This window comes from Xyrauchen texanus, chromosome 33 (genome assembly GCF_025860055.1).
Source record: "Xyrauchen texanus isolate HMW12.3.18 chromosome 33, RBS_HiC_50CHRs, whole genome shotgun sequence".
Taxonomy (NCBI): Eukaryota; Metazoa; Chordata; class Actinopteri; order Cypriniformes; family Catostomidae; genus Xyrauchen; species Xyrauchen texanus.
This window is the reverse complement of record NC_068308.1, coordinates 22862540-22878454: the sequence shown is the minus strand read 5'-3', so window position 1 is coordinate 22878454 and position 15915 is coordinate 22862540. Positions and strand designations below refer to the sequence as shown.

Sequence of the window (15915 nt, the reverse complement as noted above, 5' to 3'; positions counted from 1 at the left end):
TTAGCATGAACTAAACATTATCTCCCCCAAATTCCACTCAATAGCCCCTACAGGTTAACATTTGTAAGGTACATTGAACAAATCTTCTCTACCACTAGATGGAGCCATGCATCAAATGTTTTTTTCTGACAAATGCCACTGAGGGCACCAGCCAGCTTCTGTTTAAATCAAGTGATGTTCTGCTGCATATGCGTCTCACGTCCTTACAATTCCTGAGTGGTTTAGGAAGCATATCCAAAAACTACAGACTGTAAACTCTAGTTGAGAAAGCAATTTCTCGCCTGTAGAGCCTCTCCTTATCCCGTGCACATGTGCTGTTAATTTGACGGAGGCCTCGAGACCTCCGGGCTCCAATCGAGCTTCCACCAGATGACAAGAGAGTGCGAAGAGGAGCCTGGAGGCTTTGTGATTTTCAACCGTTCTCTCTCTTTGACACGTCATTGTCTCTCCTTATCAGTCAGACAACCGCTAAGAGGGTAGCGTGTCATTGTCAGGGGCCCCTGCAGCCCATCTCACTTGATAACAGGTAAAAAGAGTTGCCATTAAAGAACTGCCAGGCTCTCAATCGATTTTCTATCCCTCCCTGCTCTCAATTACTATGAATCCAGATCAGCCGGCCATGAGCCAGCAGGGAAGAAAAAAAGATAGAGCATGTAAGGGAATACATTGCTCAACAGCTCCCCCTAAAGAAAGATCTCTGCAGTACATTTCTGATCTAAGAAAAAGAAACCATTGAGAGGTAACACCGGGGCAGTACCATTACGCCTCAGGTGATATACAAGAGATGACAGGTGCTTTTTTAAGCCTCTGACCATTACCACAAAGGATATATGTGAAAAGGTGACAGTGTGTGATTGGACAGCTGGATTGGAGAGACGTCGCAAGGTCTAGGTCTGCTACGGTGTTATTAGGGAGTTGTGTTCAGACAAAATCACAAGCAGCAAAGACAAAAAGCCTCTTCCTCTGCCTGGGAGGGCAGCTCGTTGCCATGGAACTGGGGCAGATGGTTGCATGTGTCTGGTCACTTTGATTCTCATCTCCCAGGGTGGAGAGAGGGGGCAGAGTTAAATAAGACAGAGGCAGGCAGGGGCTGGCTGACAGGGCTAGCAGGAGAATGCAGACCACACACGCTCACACATGCACACAAAAAGTCTCGGCCAGGAGAGATGAGATGCACTCATATCTAGCTCATCGAGCTGAGAAAGATACAGTGTGAAACAGGTACAGGCAGCCATTTTGATAGAGGGCTGTATTATATTGAGAACAGAGGAACTCAGCTCTTTTGGAACTGAATATTCACCAATACTCACAAGTAATATGTAAAAGTGGGAACTAATATAATTGAAAATGGGTTTTGTTTAACATATTTACCCAACATGTTCTATTAGTGGTCTCAGAGACCCCAGAGCCATTTTAAAGGGCCATTTCCCAAAAATGAAAATTCCGTCATCATTTACCCTCATGCCATCCTCATGACTTTCTTCTGCTGCACACAAAAGAAGAGTTTTAGAAGAATATCTCAGCTCTGTAGCTCCATACAATGCAAGTGAATGGTGGCCAGAACTTTGAAGGTCCCAAAAGCACATAAAGGCAGCATAAGTGATATGATAGGTGTGGGTGAGAAATGTTTTTGATATTAAATTACTTTTTTACTATAAATTCTACACCTGCCCAGTAGGTAAAGATATGCACAAATAATGTGAATTGCCAAAAACACAAGAAGAAGAATGTGAAAGTGAAAGTGAAAGTGGAGATTACATTTAAAAATTAATTAAATAATAATCTGTTTCTTACCCACACCAATCATATCACTTCTGAAGACATGGATTTAACCACTGGAGGTGTATGGATTATTTTTATGCTGCCTTTATATGCTTTTTGGACCTTAAAAGTTCTAGCCACCATTTACTTGCATTCTATGGAGCTACAGAGCTGAAATATTCTTCTAAAATTCTTTCTATTCAGCAGATTGCAAAAGTCATACACATCTGGGAAATAATGAGAGAATTTTTATTTTTGGGTGAACTCTCTCTTTAACTGCTTGAAAATACTCAACATTGAAGTATCAGTTTGATACTTTATGATTTTTTCTAATCTTACAAGAACTGATTATGAACAAATGTTTAAACTGATACCATGTTTCAATTGCCCTCCTTAAAAAAACAAACTGTTACATTACAGATGTTTAAAACATCAGATATGACACATTAAATAATGCAATGATTCTCACAAGATTCTCTAACTAGAGCACATACAGTATATATACACACTTCTGTAACTTTTTTTTTGTAATTTGTAAAAAATTTGACTACAATGTTTTTTGCTTGGGTTACATTGACCCCACACAGAAACAGTGCTATTAGAATGATGTCAGAGCAACTTAATTTTGAAACTGTCATTATTTTTAAATGTACGTCAATAAGGTCTCGGAGACCCCATAAATATAACGTCATCTCAACAGGACATGAGAGCAAAACCAATACTAGTGATAACCAATCTGGATGGAATTATTATTCAGGAATGAAAGGAAATCGTCTATCTTTCTGTTGGTTAACAGATCAGAGCACACCATGAAACATAACCACAACATTAAACCAATGCACCTCACATTTCAATCTGTTGCATAAAGTAGGTTTTATAGAAATTAATTTAAAGGTCATCAAAATTCGATGGTGCGACTGTACATATCATAGAGCCAAGGTGAAAATATGGACCCCTGAAGTGCAAACCTCTAACCAAACAAAATGCTGCTCTCAACCTATAGCCTGATTTAGCAGAGAGCGTCAAGTGACCCCACTAGATTCTAAATATACATCTTTCATCTTGCTGACACTCAGACCACATTAACAACCCATGAGCTGATGTGACCTCACTCTTAGTTGAACATACTGTCACCCTGGGGGGAGGCAGAGTCCCTAATTGGCAACGGCTTGTTCTTCGCGTAAGAGGAAGAAAAACGTTCACAAACACATGCAATTGACAGTAGCAGCTTTGGCTGACACACATAATTAATGAGGATAAAAAAACAGGGATGAGACTACCCAATAGCAGGCTGTTCAAACATGTAAAACCTCAGCTTCTGCTTCTCCATGGTAGCTTAAATAAAACATCTAATTTATCTTAGAATGCCTGAATCTGTCTTTTTGTCATAGATTTAGACAATTAGAAGCCTTGACCTTGGAGCAAAATATCCCTGGTCATGAAAGAAGATAGAACAAGACAGATATTACCATAAAGCACATATATTTTGAAGGTTGAATTGAATTAAAATCCATGTGCATGCATGTATGCAATAAAAAACAAAATGGCTGCCTCTTACATACAGTTTTTCATGTACAAATTTACCAAATAGCAACACTTTATTAATGTTCTATATGTTAATGAAAATTTAAATTTTTTGTTATCTTAGTAATCTTTTTAAGGTTAAAGGAATATTTCACCCCAAAAATGAACATTTTCTAATCATTTACTCACCCTCATGCTATCCCAGTGTATTACTTTCTGTCTTAATGCAGAACAATGTCTTACACAAACAATGATTTTAAGAAGAATTTTTCAGCTCTGTAGGTCCATACAATGCAAATGAATGGTGACCAAAACTTTGAAGCTCAAAAAAGCACATAAAGGCAGTATAAAAGCAATCCATAAGACTCTAGTGGTTAAATCCATGTCTTCTGAAGCGAAACGTATGTGTGGGTAGGTGTGAGAACAGAACAAAATGGAACTCACATTTTACTGTACATCTTGCCATTGCAGTCTCTACGCACGATCATTTCAAGCTCGATTACACTTCCTAGTGCTTGACGTATGCACAGAGCGCTAGCTAGATGGCACTTGGAAGTGTAATCGAGCTTGAAATCATGATGGCCAAAGAGACTGCTCTCAAGATGTACAGTGAAAAAGGAGTTATATTTTGGTCGGTTCTCACCCAAAACCGATTGGATTGCTTTAAAAGACTTGGATTAAAACATTGGAGATTTATAGATTACTTTGCTGCATTTATATGCTATTTAGAGCTTCAAAGTTTTGGTCACCATTCATTTGCATTGTATGACCTACAAAGCTGAGATATTCTTCTAAAAATCTGTTTTTGTTCAGCAGAAGATATAAAGTCATACATCTAGGATGGCATGAAAGAGTAAATAATGATAGAATTTTCATATTTGGGTGAACCATTTCTATAATGTATGTATTTACTACTGGTAATTGATAGTTCATGTATTTATGTTGTATTGACAAAAAATGCTTTAGCATATCTAAAAATTAACATAACTATGAGTCATTCTTAACCTAGCAATATTTGTGTTTACGTTGCGCTGACACCTATCGGTGTATATATAGCATCACGAAAAAAACTGAGATTTTTAGTTACCCATGACACTGCTATTCGTTGTCAGTCATGATTAATTTATCCCGTGAGAGAATTTATTTACACATTGAATTTCAGTGGATTATGGCGATAAATCTAGTAATATATTTGGCAGGTCATGTAATCTCAACATGGCAGCACTCATGAATGTTCACCTAGCGACATATGTAGAATAAAGCAGCCTGATATGACTAAAGCCTTAATCTCATGTGAGTTTACATCATTTTAAGCATATTGTTTAAAACACTTTTCTACTATTATTGTTTCTTTGTTTGAAAGTTTAACAATTTGCTAAATAAATCAGTTAATCACCTTCAACTAAAGCTAACCTTATTGTAAAGCGTTACTGATGTATCCTTTTCAAAGAGAGCATGGAAAAACAAATAAACACAGGAAATTATGATGACATATAACAGTTCTGAAGTCAATTTGCTTCCTGGGTGACTTGCAAATTGAAACAACAGAATGTAAACAAGAAACCTGATGATTCTGTGTGTAGTGTTGAAAGGTTAACTCTCGGCAGGGGATCACAGTGTAAAACTTTTCCATTTCTGATGTGTTTATTACTTGGAGGCCTTGTAACCACTCTATCGGCAGGTGACTAGATACTCATCGAAAATATTTGCACTCGCTTTGACTACTGGGAGTTTTGTGATGTGGAATATGTTCCTGTGGTTTTCATAGTTCCATTCACACCTTTTTTTTTGGTCCCACATGTCAACTTCCTCTGTTCACATGCAGTAGTGTAGAATTATCTCGCAAGGTTCCTTGCTGTGTGGGTAGATTCCCAACTGTGAGGAAGATGTGGAAAATCCTGACAGCTCCAAGCTACATTTGGTTTCACACATCGGCAAGTCAGAGCTGTTTTGCTCCTTCAATTCCAAAAACACCCAGCACAATCAGCAAGGTTGCGCATAGTGGAAGTAGCTGATGGCTTTGGCCCACGACCGTACCTCTACTTTCAACCATTCTACCTGCTACAGCGTTTCTCCCAGCTATAGGTGTAAGGTTGGTGTTCCAGTAACTTAATGGCACCAAAATAAGGTAGCAGTCGCTTAAGGTTGAACGTTAAAATTAGTTAATGCATTAGGTATCATGAACTAACAATGAACTATATACTGTATATATATATATATATATATATATATATATATATATATATATATATATATATATATATGTATATGTTTCATTATACCAGTAGACACGATAAACTGCTAGAAATTTGGCAAGAAATATGCACAGCGTTCTGTTCACGTTACACATACGTGGTACACATTCTGTCAGAGAAATGGAGCAGGAAGGCAGAGCAGCTGCTGGTTCCTAAAATCCCTGTGAATGAGATGATGAGGAGAATCAATTAAAACAACATTCATCCTCTGAAGCAAATTCAATAACATTCATCTTGCGTCCTAAATACTTCTCATCTGACATGCGCAGCTTTGTTTCACATGATTGCCGTGCGCGCTAACTCTGGAGCATACAAGTGCACACAAGTGCAGCTGGCTTCCCGTTTGTGCTCAGAGACAGGACAGCGCAGAGCGGGATCACTTGCAATACTCAATACGGATTCTCTCAATATCACAGCACAAACCACAACATTTCTGTGACCCATTTGAATTCTGACCTTTGAGGTTTTTAACCTTAAAGTGCTAGGGAGGAAGTCAAACCTCTCAAATGGCTAGACGGCCTGAAATTCTAACCAACACTATCGAGGAAAACAGCCAAAACAATGTGTATTACGCAGGTTTTTAAAGTACATATCATCATCTTAATACAATTCTGTTCGAATGATGTTAGATATTAGGAAACAAACCAGCCATATTTTCTCTATAGAGAGGAGTTAAATCATTAAGAGTCTAAGAAGTGTTTATTTTAGTTGGGTATATTTTACAAAGGTATTATTTCCTTTGTTGCATTGTATTGAGAAGATGTCGAGTTTAAGGAAATTACATAATAATAATATTGGTCAAAAACATCAGACTGAAATGTGCCATTATAGCGCATTTCATTCTGCCTTTTTAATCTTTTCGCCCCTGTTGAGGTCTGTGCGCCACTGCTTGGACTCTGCTTATTTCGGAAACAAATTGGGGCTTCATCAGAAAGCAACAAATCATTTAAAGAGCCAATCGGGGGGGGAATAAAAGGTTTTGGGTCTGATGCCCAGTGGTACACAAACAAAGTCAGCCCAGATCTAACATCACTGCGGCAAACTGGGATACTGAGGCCGTGATGGAATGAAGGTCGACATGATTGTGTGACCATCTGCTCTATTGCTCAGAAATTAGGCCAGGTTAGGGTTGAAATTGTGGGATCTGAAAAGGGACCTCTGTTTTCAAAGGACAAGACCACAATATAAAAAAAAAAGGCTGAAACGTATACAGTCAGCCACACCGTATAAAGATCAGTAAATACAGAAAACAAACAACACGCTCGGACGCTTAAACGCACACAGTGAGTTTTGCTCTCTCGGGCTCTTAGGACTAGCACTCTCTCCATTGCTGCTCACCCTGTACTCTGTTCTATCTGTTTCACAAATGCAACAGGAGGATCACCACTGCATATTTATGAACATGGCCGCTTCGGTAAAAGGCAATCCTGCTGTATATTTATAGAGGAGGTTGTTTCAGAGAAATTAGGTTCTTTTGAATTCATATGAATCTCTTGATCCAGGGAAAGGGTGTTCTGATTGCATTGAAATGTCTTCTCACTTGTCAACGGCAAACGAGACAACCACTGAATTTATCTTTAGCTTTATCTATCAGTGTCTTGTTTAAAAGACTACTGTGTCAGAGAGTGTGCTCTGCTCCAATGCAGAGGGAGTAGTAGAGGAAAAAATGTGGCCAACCCCCCAAAGGAAGCTCAGGTGCTTTGATATCTTGGGCATTCAGGTTAACACAGATGACTGCCTCATTGTGAAATTTGCCAATGTAGTGAGCTCAGGGACGCATCGAAATAAAGAAAAACAACTCTATTAAAAATGCCTGTAAGGGTAGTGAAACAAAATAAAATAGGCAAAACTTATGGATAAAGCATTTTTTCTAATGTTTTGATGAAAGGCAATATCCTTGAAAACTCTGGAAGCTTTTGATTGGACGAGAAACTCAGGCTCGCCTACTTCTGTCAATAAACCAATTCACTGTTACTATGCAACAATGAAAAGCACAAATTGTTTGAAGGTCAAATTTGGATGCAGAGTCATGATGGTTTGTGAGCTGATCATTGCGTTCATCCTTTGAATGTGAATGAGCAATGGCAGTTTGGGGACATAGCATCCTATAATGAGTCACTACAAAGACTCTTGAATGAGGCTTTTGAGACTGCCATTAATTACCCAGAGGCTTTTCGAAAATCGATTCCAGGAGATGCTGTAGCTCTGAAATAATAAAAAAGGGGGTGAGAAAATATATATTGGAGAAGCCCACAGAGATCAAGAACACACATCTGTTTCAACACATTTCTTCTCCTTCTAAAGGTATAGTTCACCCAATGAAATTGTCATCATTTACTCACTTTCATGCCATTCTAACCATTTTATTTTCTTTCATGACATTTAAATTAAAAAACGTTCATGATTGCGACACTATTAATCAAGTAAAGTGTGAGGCAAGTTTGTTGTCAATAGCTAGGTTTCAATCCAGCTATTTTTATGCACATTTTTAAATTGTGCATAAGAAATCTTGAATGAAAATGCTTGTAAATGCATGCAAATAAACTCTCAAAATTTATTAAAAATTGAATGCGCTAGGAAGGGGTGGATTTTTTCAATAGTTAAAATGCACAAACGTTGACGTGTTTTGACCATTTCTGCACGTGTTATAAGTGTACAATAGCTTTATGTGACTGGCCCAAAGAAAGTTCAGACCTTGACACAAGGTCAAACATAGCCCTTGATATTCGGAAGTGTTTAACCCACAGCGGGTCCTAACAATCCGCCAGAACCATTTTGAGCATAGGTGTTTCCAGGTAGGCTTCCAATGGAGGTTGGGGCTGCGCGGGCATCACAGCCATTACAACCCTCATTATATTATATATAGCAATTATTCTGCGCCATCTCCTGGCAGCATTTAATAAAACGGGGTACAATTGTTCTAGCAAATAAAACTCTCCCCGAGGCAAGAAGTTCATTCAAATGCTCCATCATGACAAGGCGACTCCCTCAAGATTTTGTTCATGACGTAGTGGATAGAAACACGCAACCATTCCCTTATAAAAAAACGAAACTAGCTGCAAACTTGCAACAATTTTGCCACTCGTTATTATCACATGCAAATGAGCTCTTGATTTTCCACCAATGTTTGCCAGATGTTTGCAGCTTTTTGCCAGTAGTGGTGAACCAATGGCAAACCTTTGGCAACAATGGACAATTTGCCGCAAGTTTGCCACAAATTTGCAATGAACTCTCAATTTTTGTAAGGCTTTGTATTTTCTTTAGTCTAATTTTTAGAAATGTGCTTAAAAATTGCGAAAAATTACAAAATGTCAAAAGGTGCTATTTTTTTTGTGCTATTTTTTTAACACAAGTGCAAGTGATATTTGAGCATTAGCGATTGTTTGATTCCAAAAGACTTGGAATATAGTGCACCAGTTGCACTGACTACTTTTATGATTTTATAATATATGACTACTTTCATGTTTCTTTCTTGTTTTTGTCCATTTTGGAGCTTGACATTTAACATCCACTTTGGTTGCTAGGAAAAGAGCAGCACAGACATTCCATGTATGATCTCTGTCTGTGTTTCATGGAAGAAAGTAATACTGGGTTGAAACAACATGGGGTTAACATGGGGGTAATTTTTGACAAAATTGTTATTTTTGGCTAAACTATCATTAAACCAATGAGGGTTGGGGGGCACATTTTCCTCTTTCATTTAAAAACAATTCTCTCCTGCTGCAGTGACCACGAGAAAAGGAAAAGATAAAGAGTCATTGGCTTGAAAGCTCGAGGCTGAGGGGGGATTTGAGGAGAGGGTCTCTGAGGAAATGATCTGGGCGAGGGTAATTGGAAACGGCGTGAGCTGGAGTGTGATCTGTGAGTGAGAAACTTAATCGCTTCTCCTCCCATTGCAGTCAGCTCCATTTCTCACATTCCTAGAAAATGGCTGCCAGGGAGCCCAAAGGCTCCTGCAGCCCACAGGCGAAATCTAGCCTTACCTGACATTCAGCTCGCACACTGAAACAAAAAAAAAACCACTCAAAGCCCTGCTGGCCACAACACAGAGCCCTCATAACTGCAATGTTTTACACTTCTAAACACACACACACACTCACTCACTCACACACATACATACACACTTACATACAAATGAGCAGTACACATATACAGGGCACTTGTATTCAGTATCATAGAGGCAAAAAGGAGAAAGAGGAAGAGGGAAGAGAGGGAAAGAGTCACTTACTGGTAGTACAGTTAATCCTGATACAGTCTAGATGGGGGAGAACAGACAAGATGTAAAATCATCCTTCAAGGTTATGACTGCAGATATCATTTACAACAAATTGCCCACAAACTGGGGACGGACACGCAAACTGAGTGGACAGGAGAGGGGCTGTTTCACTGACCAGATCTTCAAACTCTTTCTTTTCAACCTCCTGCATGTAGATAATGAAGCCCAGGTGGAGTGAACACAGACTAACTTCCAGTGTTCATATATATTCATGCATTCGCTGTCCCATAATATATAGAATTAGACAAATTTAGCATGTATTGAAATGTGATTATACCCAGTTCCATATGAGTCTCAGAACTACTGAATATTCAGAAGTAATTGATAAATTTCCTCTCTGGGTTATCTCGCAAAATGGCACAGGAAGCAGAAACGAGAGAGAAATCATGCCAGTGATACAGCCTGTCCTCGCCATTGGCACTTCTGATGCTCTGATATGCACATTTTAAAAAACAGTTTCCCTTTAACAAGTCAAAACAGATGAATTAAAGAATGACTCATGTTCTATGAGTATTTGGAAACTGAAAAAAGTTGGCAGATAAGAGAGAGAGAGTGGCAAATCTTGTGTTTATGGACATGTCACAGCAGAGCACCACAGAGCATGTCCACAGTAAGCCTGAGCATCCTGGGAGAAGAGCTGAATTCAGAATGCACTTGTAAATATAAGCACTCCAATAACCCACAGCCCTCGATTTGAAGTTCACTTTTCCTGCTTCCATGTGAGAAGAACCCAATGCACATGAATACACATGGAAATAGCATGTTGTATGGTGGTCTCTCGCAGGGAAGCTTCAAGAAAAGCTAGCATGGATGAGGTGTGTGTCTTGTGTGCTTGGGAATTCATTTCAGAGCACTGTCTCAAAGGACCATGTACAGACAATATCATTATTAAATGTCACAAATATTGCAACTCAGGCTATTTCTGTTAAATCTTAAAAAAAAAGGGTTCTGTTCTTTGTTCTGTTCTGGTTGCTACTAAAATAAATATCAGCCCTTGAATCCTAGGAGGTGGCCTTCTCCACATTACTATCTTTTGCAAAGCGTACCTCTGGAATGGGGAATCAATATTTCTCGTGCACAGCAAGGGCTGTCCCATCCTTGAGTGTGTTATGATGGAGTGTAGGGCCGAGAGGAATTTAGAGCATTACACAAATCCAGCTCTATCTTTTTCCCATGAGGCTGGAGCCCGTCGTGTGTCGTCAACCACAGTGAAAATCATGGCCGCTAACAGCCAGAGAGCAACGTGTGTCCACCCTAACAGGGAGTGCAGTACCCTGAGGGCAAGAAGGAATGATTGGTGTTTGTGTGGGTGCATGTCTGTTCGTGCATGTGTAGGTGCGTAGGTTAAAGTCTGCAGGGAGGTTTTAGACAAGCTATGTGTATGTAGACATGTTAAATTCATGAGTCCATGTCACAATGCCTGATGAGAAAGCTTGACATTTGTTTAAAAGTATTTGGACACTTTAACCACACTTAAATGTATGAATGTCTTAGCAAAGAATGTGTTAGGTTTCAAATGATAAAACAAAAGATATGTTTTTCAAAATTAAGACAAAAAGTACTTGGACTCTTTCTGGTTGTCAAACATCAGTGGAACGTGTCTATAGGTAATTTGTTGAACTACACCTGTAGTTACTCTGCTAAGGTACCTGTTTGAACTTGACAGGAACTGACTTCATACAGTAAAATTGACATTGGGATCAGACGGTCAAAACTAACTGAAAAGATCTCGATTTTATTAGATTCCAATTTCAATTCAATATCGATTTATATGGGTATATTTCAGTTATAATCAGTGGTCGATTTGTAAAACAAAATTAAAGGGGGATGGTGTTGTCAAAGTCTTTTTTTTTTTTTTACTTTCACAGGAATTTCAGCTTTTAATAAAATGTTGATTTATTTCTTTACATACTGTCTCTGGACATCACAAGCCCCACAAAAAATATCAATATGACTTTAAAGTCATAAATTGACGTATTGAGGCATTTCAAGTAAACTGTTTGTGTGAATTGCATTTTTCCTAGTACTGTTCCAAACTTTTTAAAACTTGCATTACCTTTAGTGCCGTAACTTTCATATGAACAATAGGAAGGACAAGTCAACCAATCGCTAAACTCTGACATATATTCACATACACATATAATCAACAACTGATTGCAGAGAAAAGAAAGGGTATTAAAAGAGACATTAGTCAATGACAAATGGGTCTCATGGATCTCATCTTTAGACATACATCACACACAGTACATGCACAAAAGGAACAACTTCTACTCTCAACACACAGTGAAAGGATCTCACTGCTGAATACTCTACCACTATCCTACACAATTACTGGTGAGTAAAATGTAAACATTTACCAGCCAGTTGCCAAATATATAAATTTTTAGTCTCATAGTGCAAAATTTGGTTGCGAATGCAAGTGATTGCTCTTACGCATAGAGTAAAAAATTTTTTGGGGATTTAAAAATCTATATTGAGATTGTTAAAATGAAGATTGCGACGCATCTGAAAATCTATATTTTTACCAACCCCTAGCGTTGCTGGCGCAGAGTTGAGCAAGACTGTATAATATTAGGTATGTATGAAAGTGCTTAGTATTTTTTAAGCTGTGTAGTGAAAGTATGAAATGGTAATGTACTGTGTGGACTAATGGGTTGTCAATAGTCTTGACAAGTGTAACACTCTTGTGGGGCGCATGCAGGAGAAGACTGCAGTATGAATGTTTAGTATTATGCCGTGTTTCAGAAGAGGGTAGGGGGTGTGCACTCTCTGGAAGGGAAGTCTACATCATGCTCATCTGGGAGTGAGCGATTGGCCGCAGACTCTGGCCTTTGAAGGTTCTACATCCTTCTCCTCAATGCACAAAGACAGTAAAAAAGTTTTAATATCTGTGAATGTGTGTGAGTGTGTCTCTTTACTTAGCTATACATTGGGGAAGTTAGCTAAATCTGACAAAACCTCCTATTGCGGACATCTAAGGATGTCCACAAATTATTCATATACTGTATAAAGTAAATAATATAAAAAAATCTACAGTAATTATAATAAGCTTTAGATAAAAACAACATAAATCTAAATGATAAAGCTAGTTAAGCGTGTGTGTGCATGCACAATAATAATTGTAGTTGCAAAAGGGGATCAGGAGATTAATCTTACATTGTAAAAAATATTTACTTAGATAATTGACAGATAAACTTAACTGTAAAATATCATCAAATAATGATTAGGTTAATCCAATGATGTTGCAAAAATACTACATGAATAGAACCAACATTATATTTTAAATATACCATGCAGTGTGTAAGTTGCAAGTGTAGTGTTAACTATTAAAGTGAGCACTTTAATTGGCTATTGTACCTAGATTGACAGTGAGTCGGACACGCCCTCCATCCAGCTCCAGTCTAAGTGTGTCAGCAGAGTTCCGGGAGGTGGTTGCCATGAGAACACCATAGGCACGCTGTGAACGGAAACGTAGCGACACGTCCTCCGCCTCTGTGTGCATCACTACTGGCAACTGGATCTTCATGAATTTACTGCCATCATAACTGAGGATGGTGGCATCTGTGTGTTTGAAAGAGAGAGAGACAGAGAGAGAGAGAGAGAGAGAGAGAGAGAGAGAGTTAAGAAACATTAAAAAATGTGAGTGTTGGGCAGTGACATCAGCTCTGTGGCTGTTCATAAAGCCCAGGGTTGATGGGGATAGCTAAATGACTAGTTACTAAAGTGCTTTGCAGCCAGACACTGAGATTTCACAACAATACTGCTGATCAACTCTGCTCATTCTAACCAGAAGATACAGTAAATGCTATATAAAAAAAAGAGTCCTTATACATCCTGTTTTATTTGTTCATTTTATTGTGAAGCTGTATTCATAAAGACACCACGTAATGTATTCCTGCTGAGGGGCATCTGAAGCTCTGTTTACCGCCTACCATTTCTCTAATTTGTTTATTCGTATCACAATTATTTTATTGAGCAATTCAATTTAGTGGTCTGGATCTCAAGACATCTCATTTGCAATGAGAGGTGGCTGAGGTCTCAGAGCGACTGGCATAATCTCACCAGCTGCTCAGTCAGCCAGACAGAGCACAGGGGAGACACACAGACACTTAGAACCACAGAAGTGCTGAGTATGAAAGTTTTGTTAGAAAAATAGATGGAGACAAAAATAAATGCCCGAATGGGTCCAAGGAGGAACTCAGCACTGTATTAGGGCTCAAAAGTAAGGATTTTTCAGAATTTTACATGCACTGCCAATATTATAATTGGCTCTACAACAAAATGACAAATGTTATTTTTAGCAATGTATGCTAATGTATTATCTGTTCCAAAACTTAATATGATAACACTTTATATGAGGTATCTTTATCTACTAGTATGTAATTACACTCAAAAATTAAGAATTTGATACAGTATACTTATTGTATGCATACATGTTGGGTTAGGGGTAGGGGTAAGGTTAGGTTGAGGGATTAATTGAGGGTTAGCGTTAAGGGTAGGTTCAACTACAGTATGTAATTACAGATGTTGTTACCTGCAAGTAATTTAAAGGGATTGTTCACCCAAAAATGAAAATTCTCTCTCATGCATGCCACATGACTTTCTTCTGCAGAACACAAACAAAGATTTTTAGAAGACTGTCTCATGTCTGTAGGTCCATACAATGCAAGTGGATGGTGACCAGGCCTTTCAAGCTCCAAAAAGGATATAAAGGCAGCATAAAATTAATCCATATGACTCAAGTGGTTAAATCTATGTCTTCAGAAGTGGTATGATAGGTATGGGTAAGAAACAGATCAATATTTAAGTAATATTCTAAAAGTGAAAGTGGATATTTAAAGTAAAAATTTATTAAAATGTTGATCTGTTTCTCACTCAAAGTTATTGCATTGCTTCAGAAGACGTACTGTATAGCAAACCACTGGAGTCATGCATTACTAGTATGTGGCCTTTATATGATTTGGAGCTTGTAAAGTCTGGTCCCCATTCACTTGCTTTGAAAGGCCCTACAGAGTTCTTCTAAACATCTTCGTTTGTGTTTGTGTTCTGTACTTTTAGTTACTTCCCAACTTTGTTGGTTTGTAATTTTTATTCCATTCTTGTGGATGTATTCAAGGCTATAACAAGTCATTCCTGCACTTTGCATAAAAGCACATAAGATGCTGTGACAAGGCATCACTGGCCCAGTAGGGCAAATGACCGTCAACTGGCCCTAAACTCTCTCACACCGGCTCCGGGCCAGCGGGCTATCCATGTTGTTGATAATTTAGCTGCATAATGGAGGCTGGACACATCTGCCTCTGTGCAAAGGCTGGCCTCTAAGCCAGAGGACAACATCTGGCATGGAACCAGTACAGAGACATCACTCGCTTGTGAGGGAGCTGTGGAGATGATGGGCTAGCTCCAAGCTAACACCAATTAGGCTACCCTCTCCTTCACACACACAAAGACACATAGTCTCCCTGTAATTTCTGTGCCTGTCTTGTTGCAGCATCCGTTGTTGCTGTTACGCTATTGCTCAGCCCGAGAGAGTAACAGAGAGAGCGAGACAGCAGAAAACAAGATGAAGACAGAAACATAAGTATGGCAACATGCATACTAATCAGCAAAGGGATGTTCTTTCAACTCCTGAAGAACAGCGTGTGTCTACGAGTGGATGAGGCCATTAGAAACAATACTGCAGTCATGTTGCATGTTTCTCAACTCTTGCAAAACACTGATTGTTGTTGTTGTAACATACTGTACTCAATTTTTGAAGTCTTAAAAAATGAGATCAGAGAAGTTCTGTATTTTATATTCAGTATTCCTAATTATCAAGCTCTTTGGTTGCATGTACGAACAAAAAGTGAATTTATGTCCCATTCTTCTTCAGTATATGCGTTGCTACAATTGAGCTGGTCTTATTGTGCAAGATTCAACAGAACACATTATTAAAAAATAAGTAATGTTTGATTTTCATAATGAAAATGTAATAAATTGCTCTGCTCTGAAACAATTTTCCATTTCAGCTGATGTCATCAAGACCAGACATAATGTTAACCTAGAGTCAAATAGCTATTTAAGCTTTGTTTTAGGTAACTGTTATAGGTAATACAGACT

General features: G+C 38.5%; 1 protein-coding gene across 21 annotated transcripts in view; it reads right to left on the bottom strand.

Annotated features, from left to right (window-relative positions):
* LOC127626642 (neurexin-1a-like) overlaps positions 1–15915 on the bottom strand; it is a 223136-nt gene that overhangs the window by 76131 nt on the left and 131090 nt on the right. For 12 of the 21 annotated variants that reach the window (XM_052102589.1, XM_052102590.1, XM_052102601.1 and 9 more), the window contains 2 exons: positions 13174–13377; positions 9769–9795 (listed from right to left, as the gene is read on the bottom strand). In XM_052102589.1, the coding sequence (XP_051958549.1) occupies positions 9769–9795; positions 13174–13377 (231 nt within the window). The remainder of the gene's footprint in view (positions 1–9768; positions 9796–13173; positions 13378–15915) is intronic. The other 9 variants (XM_052102596.1, XM_052102599.1, XM_052102604.1 and 6 more) reach the window with 1 other exon arrangement.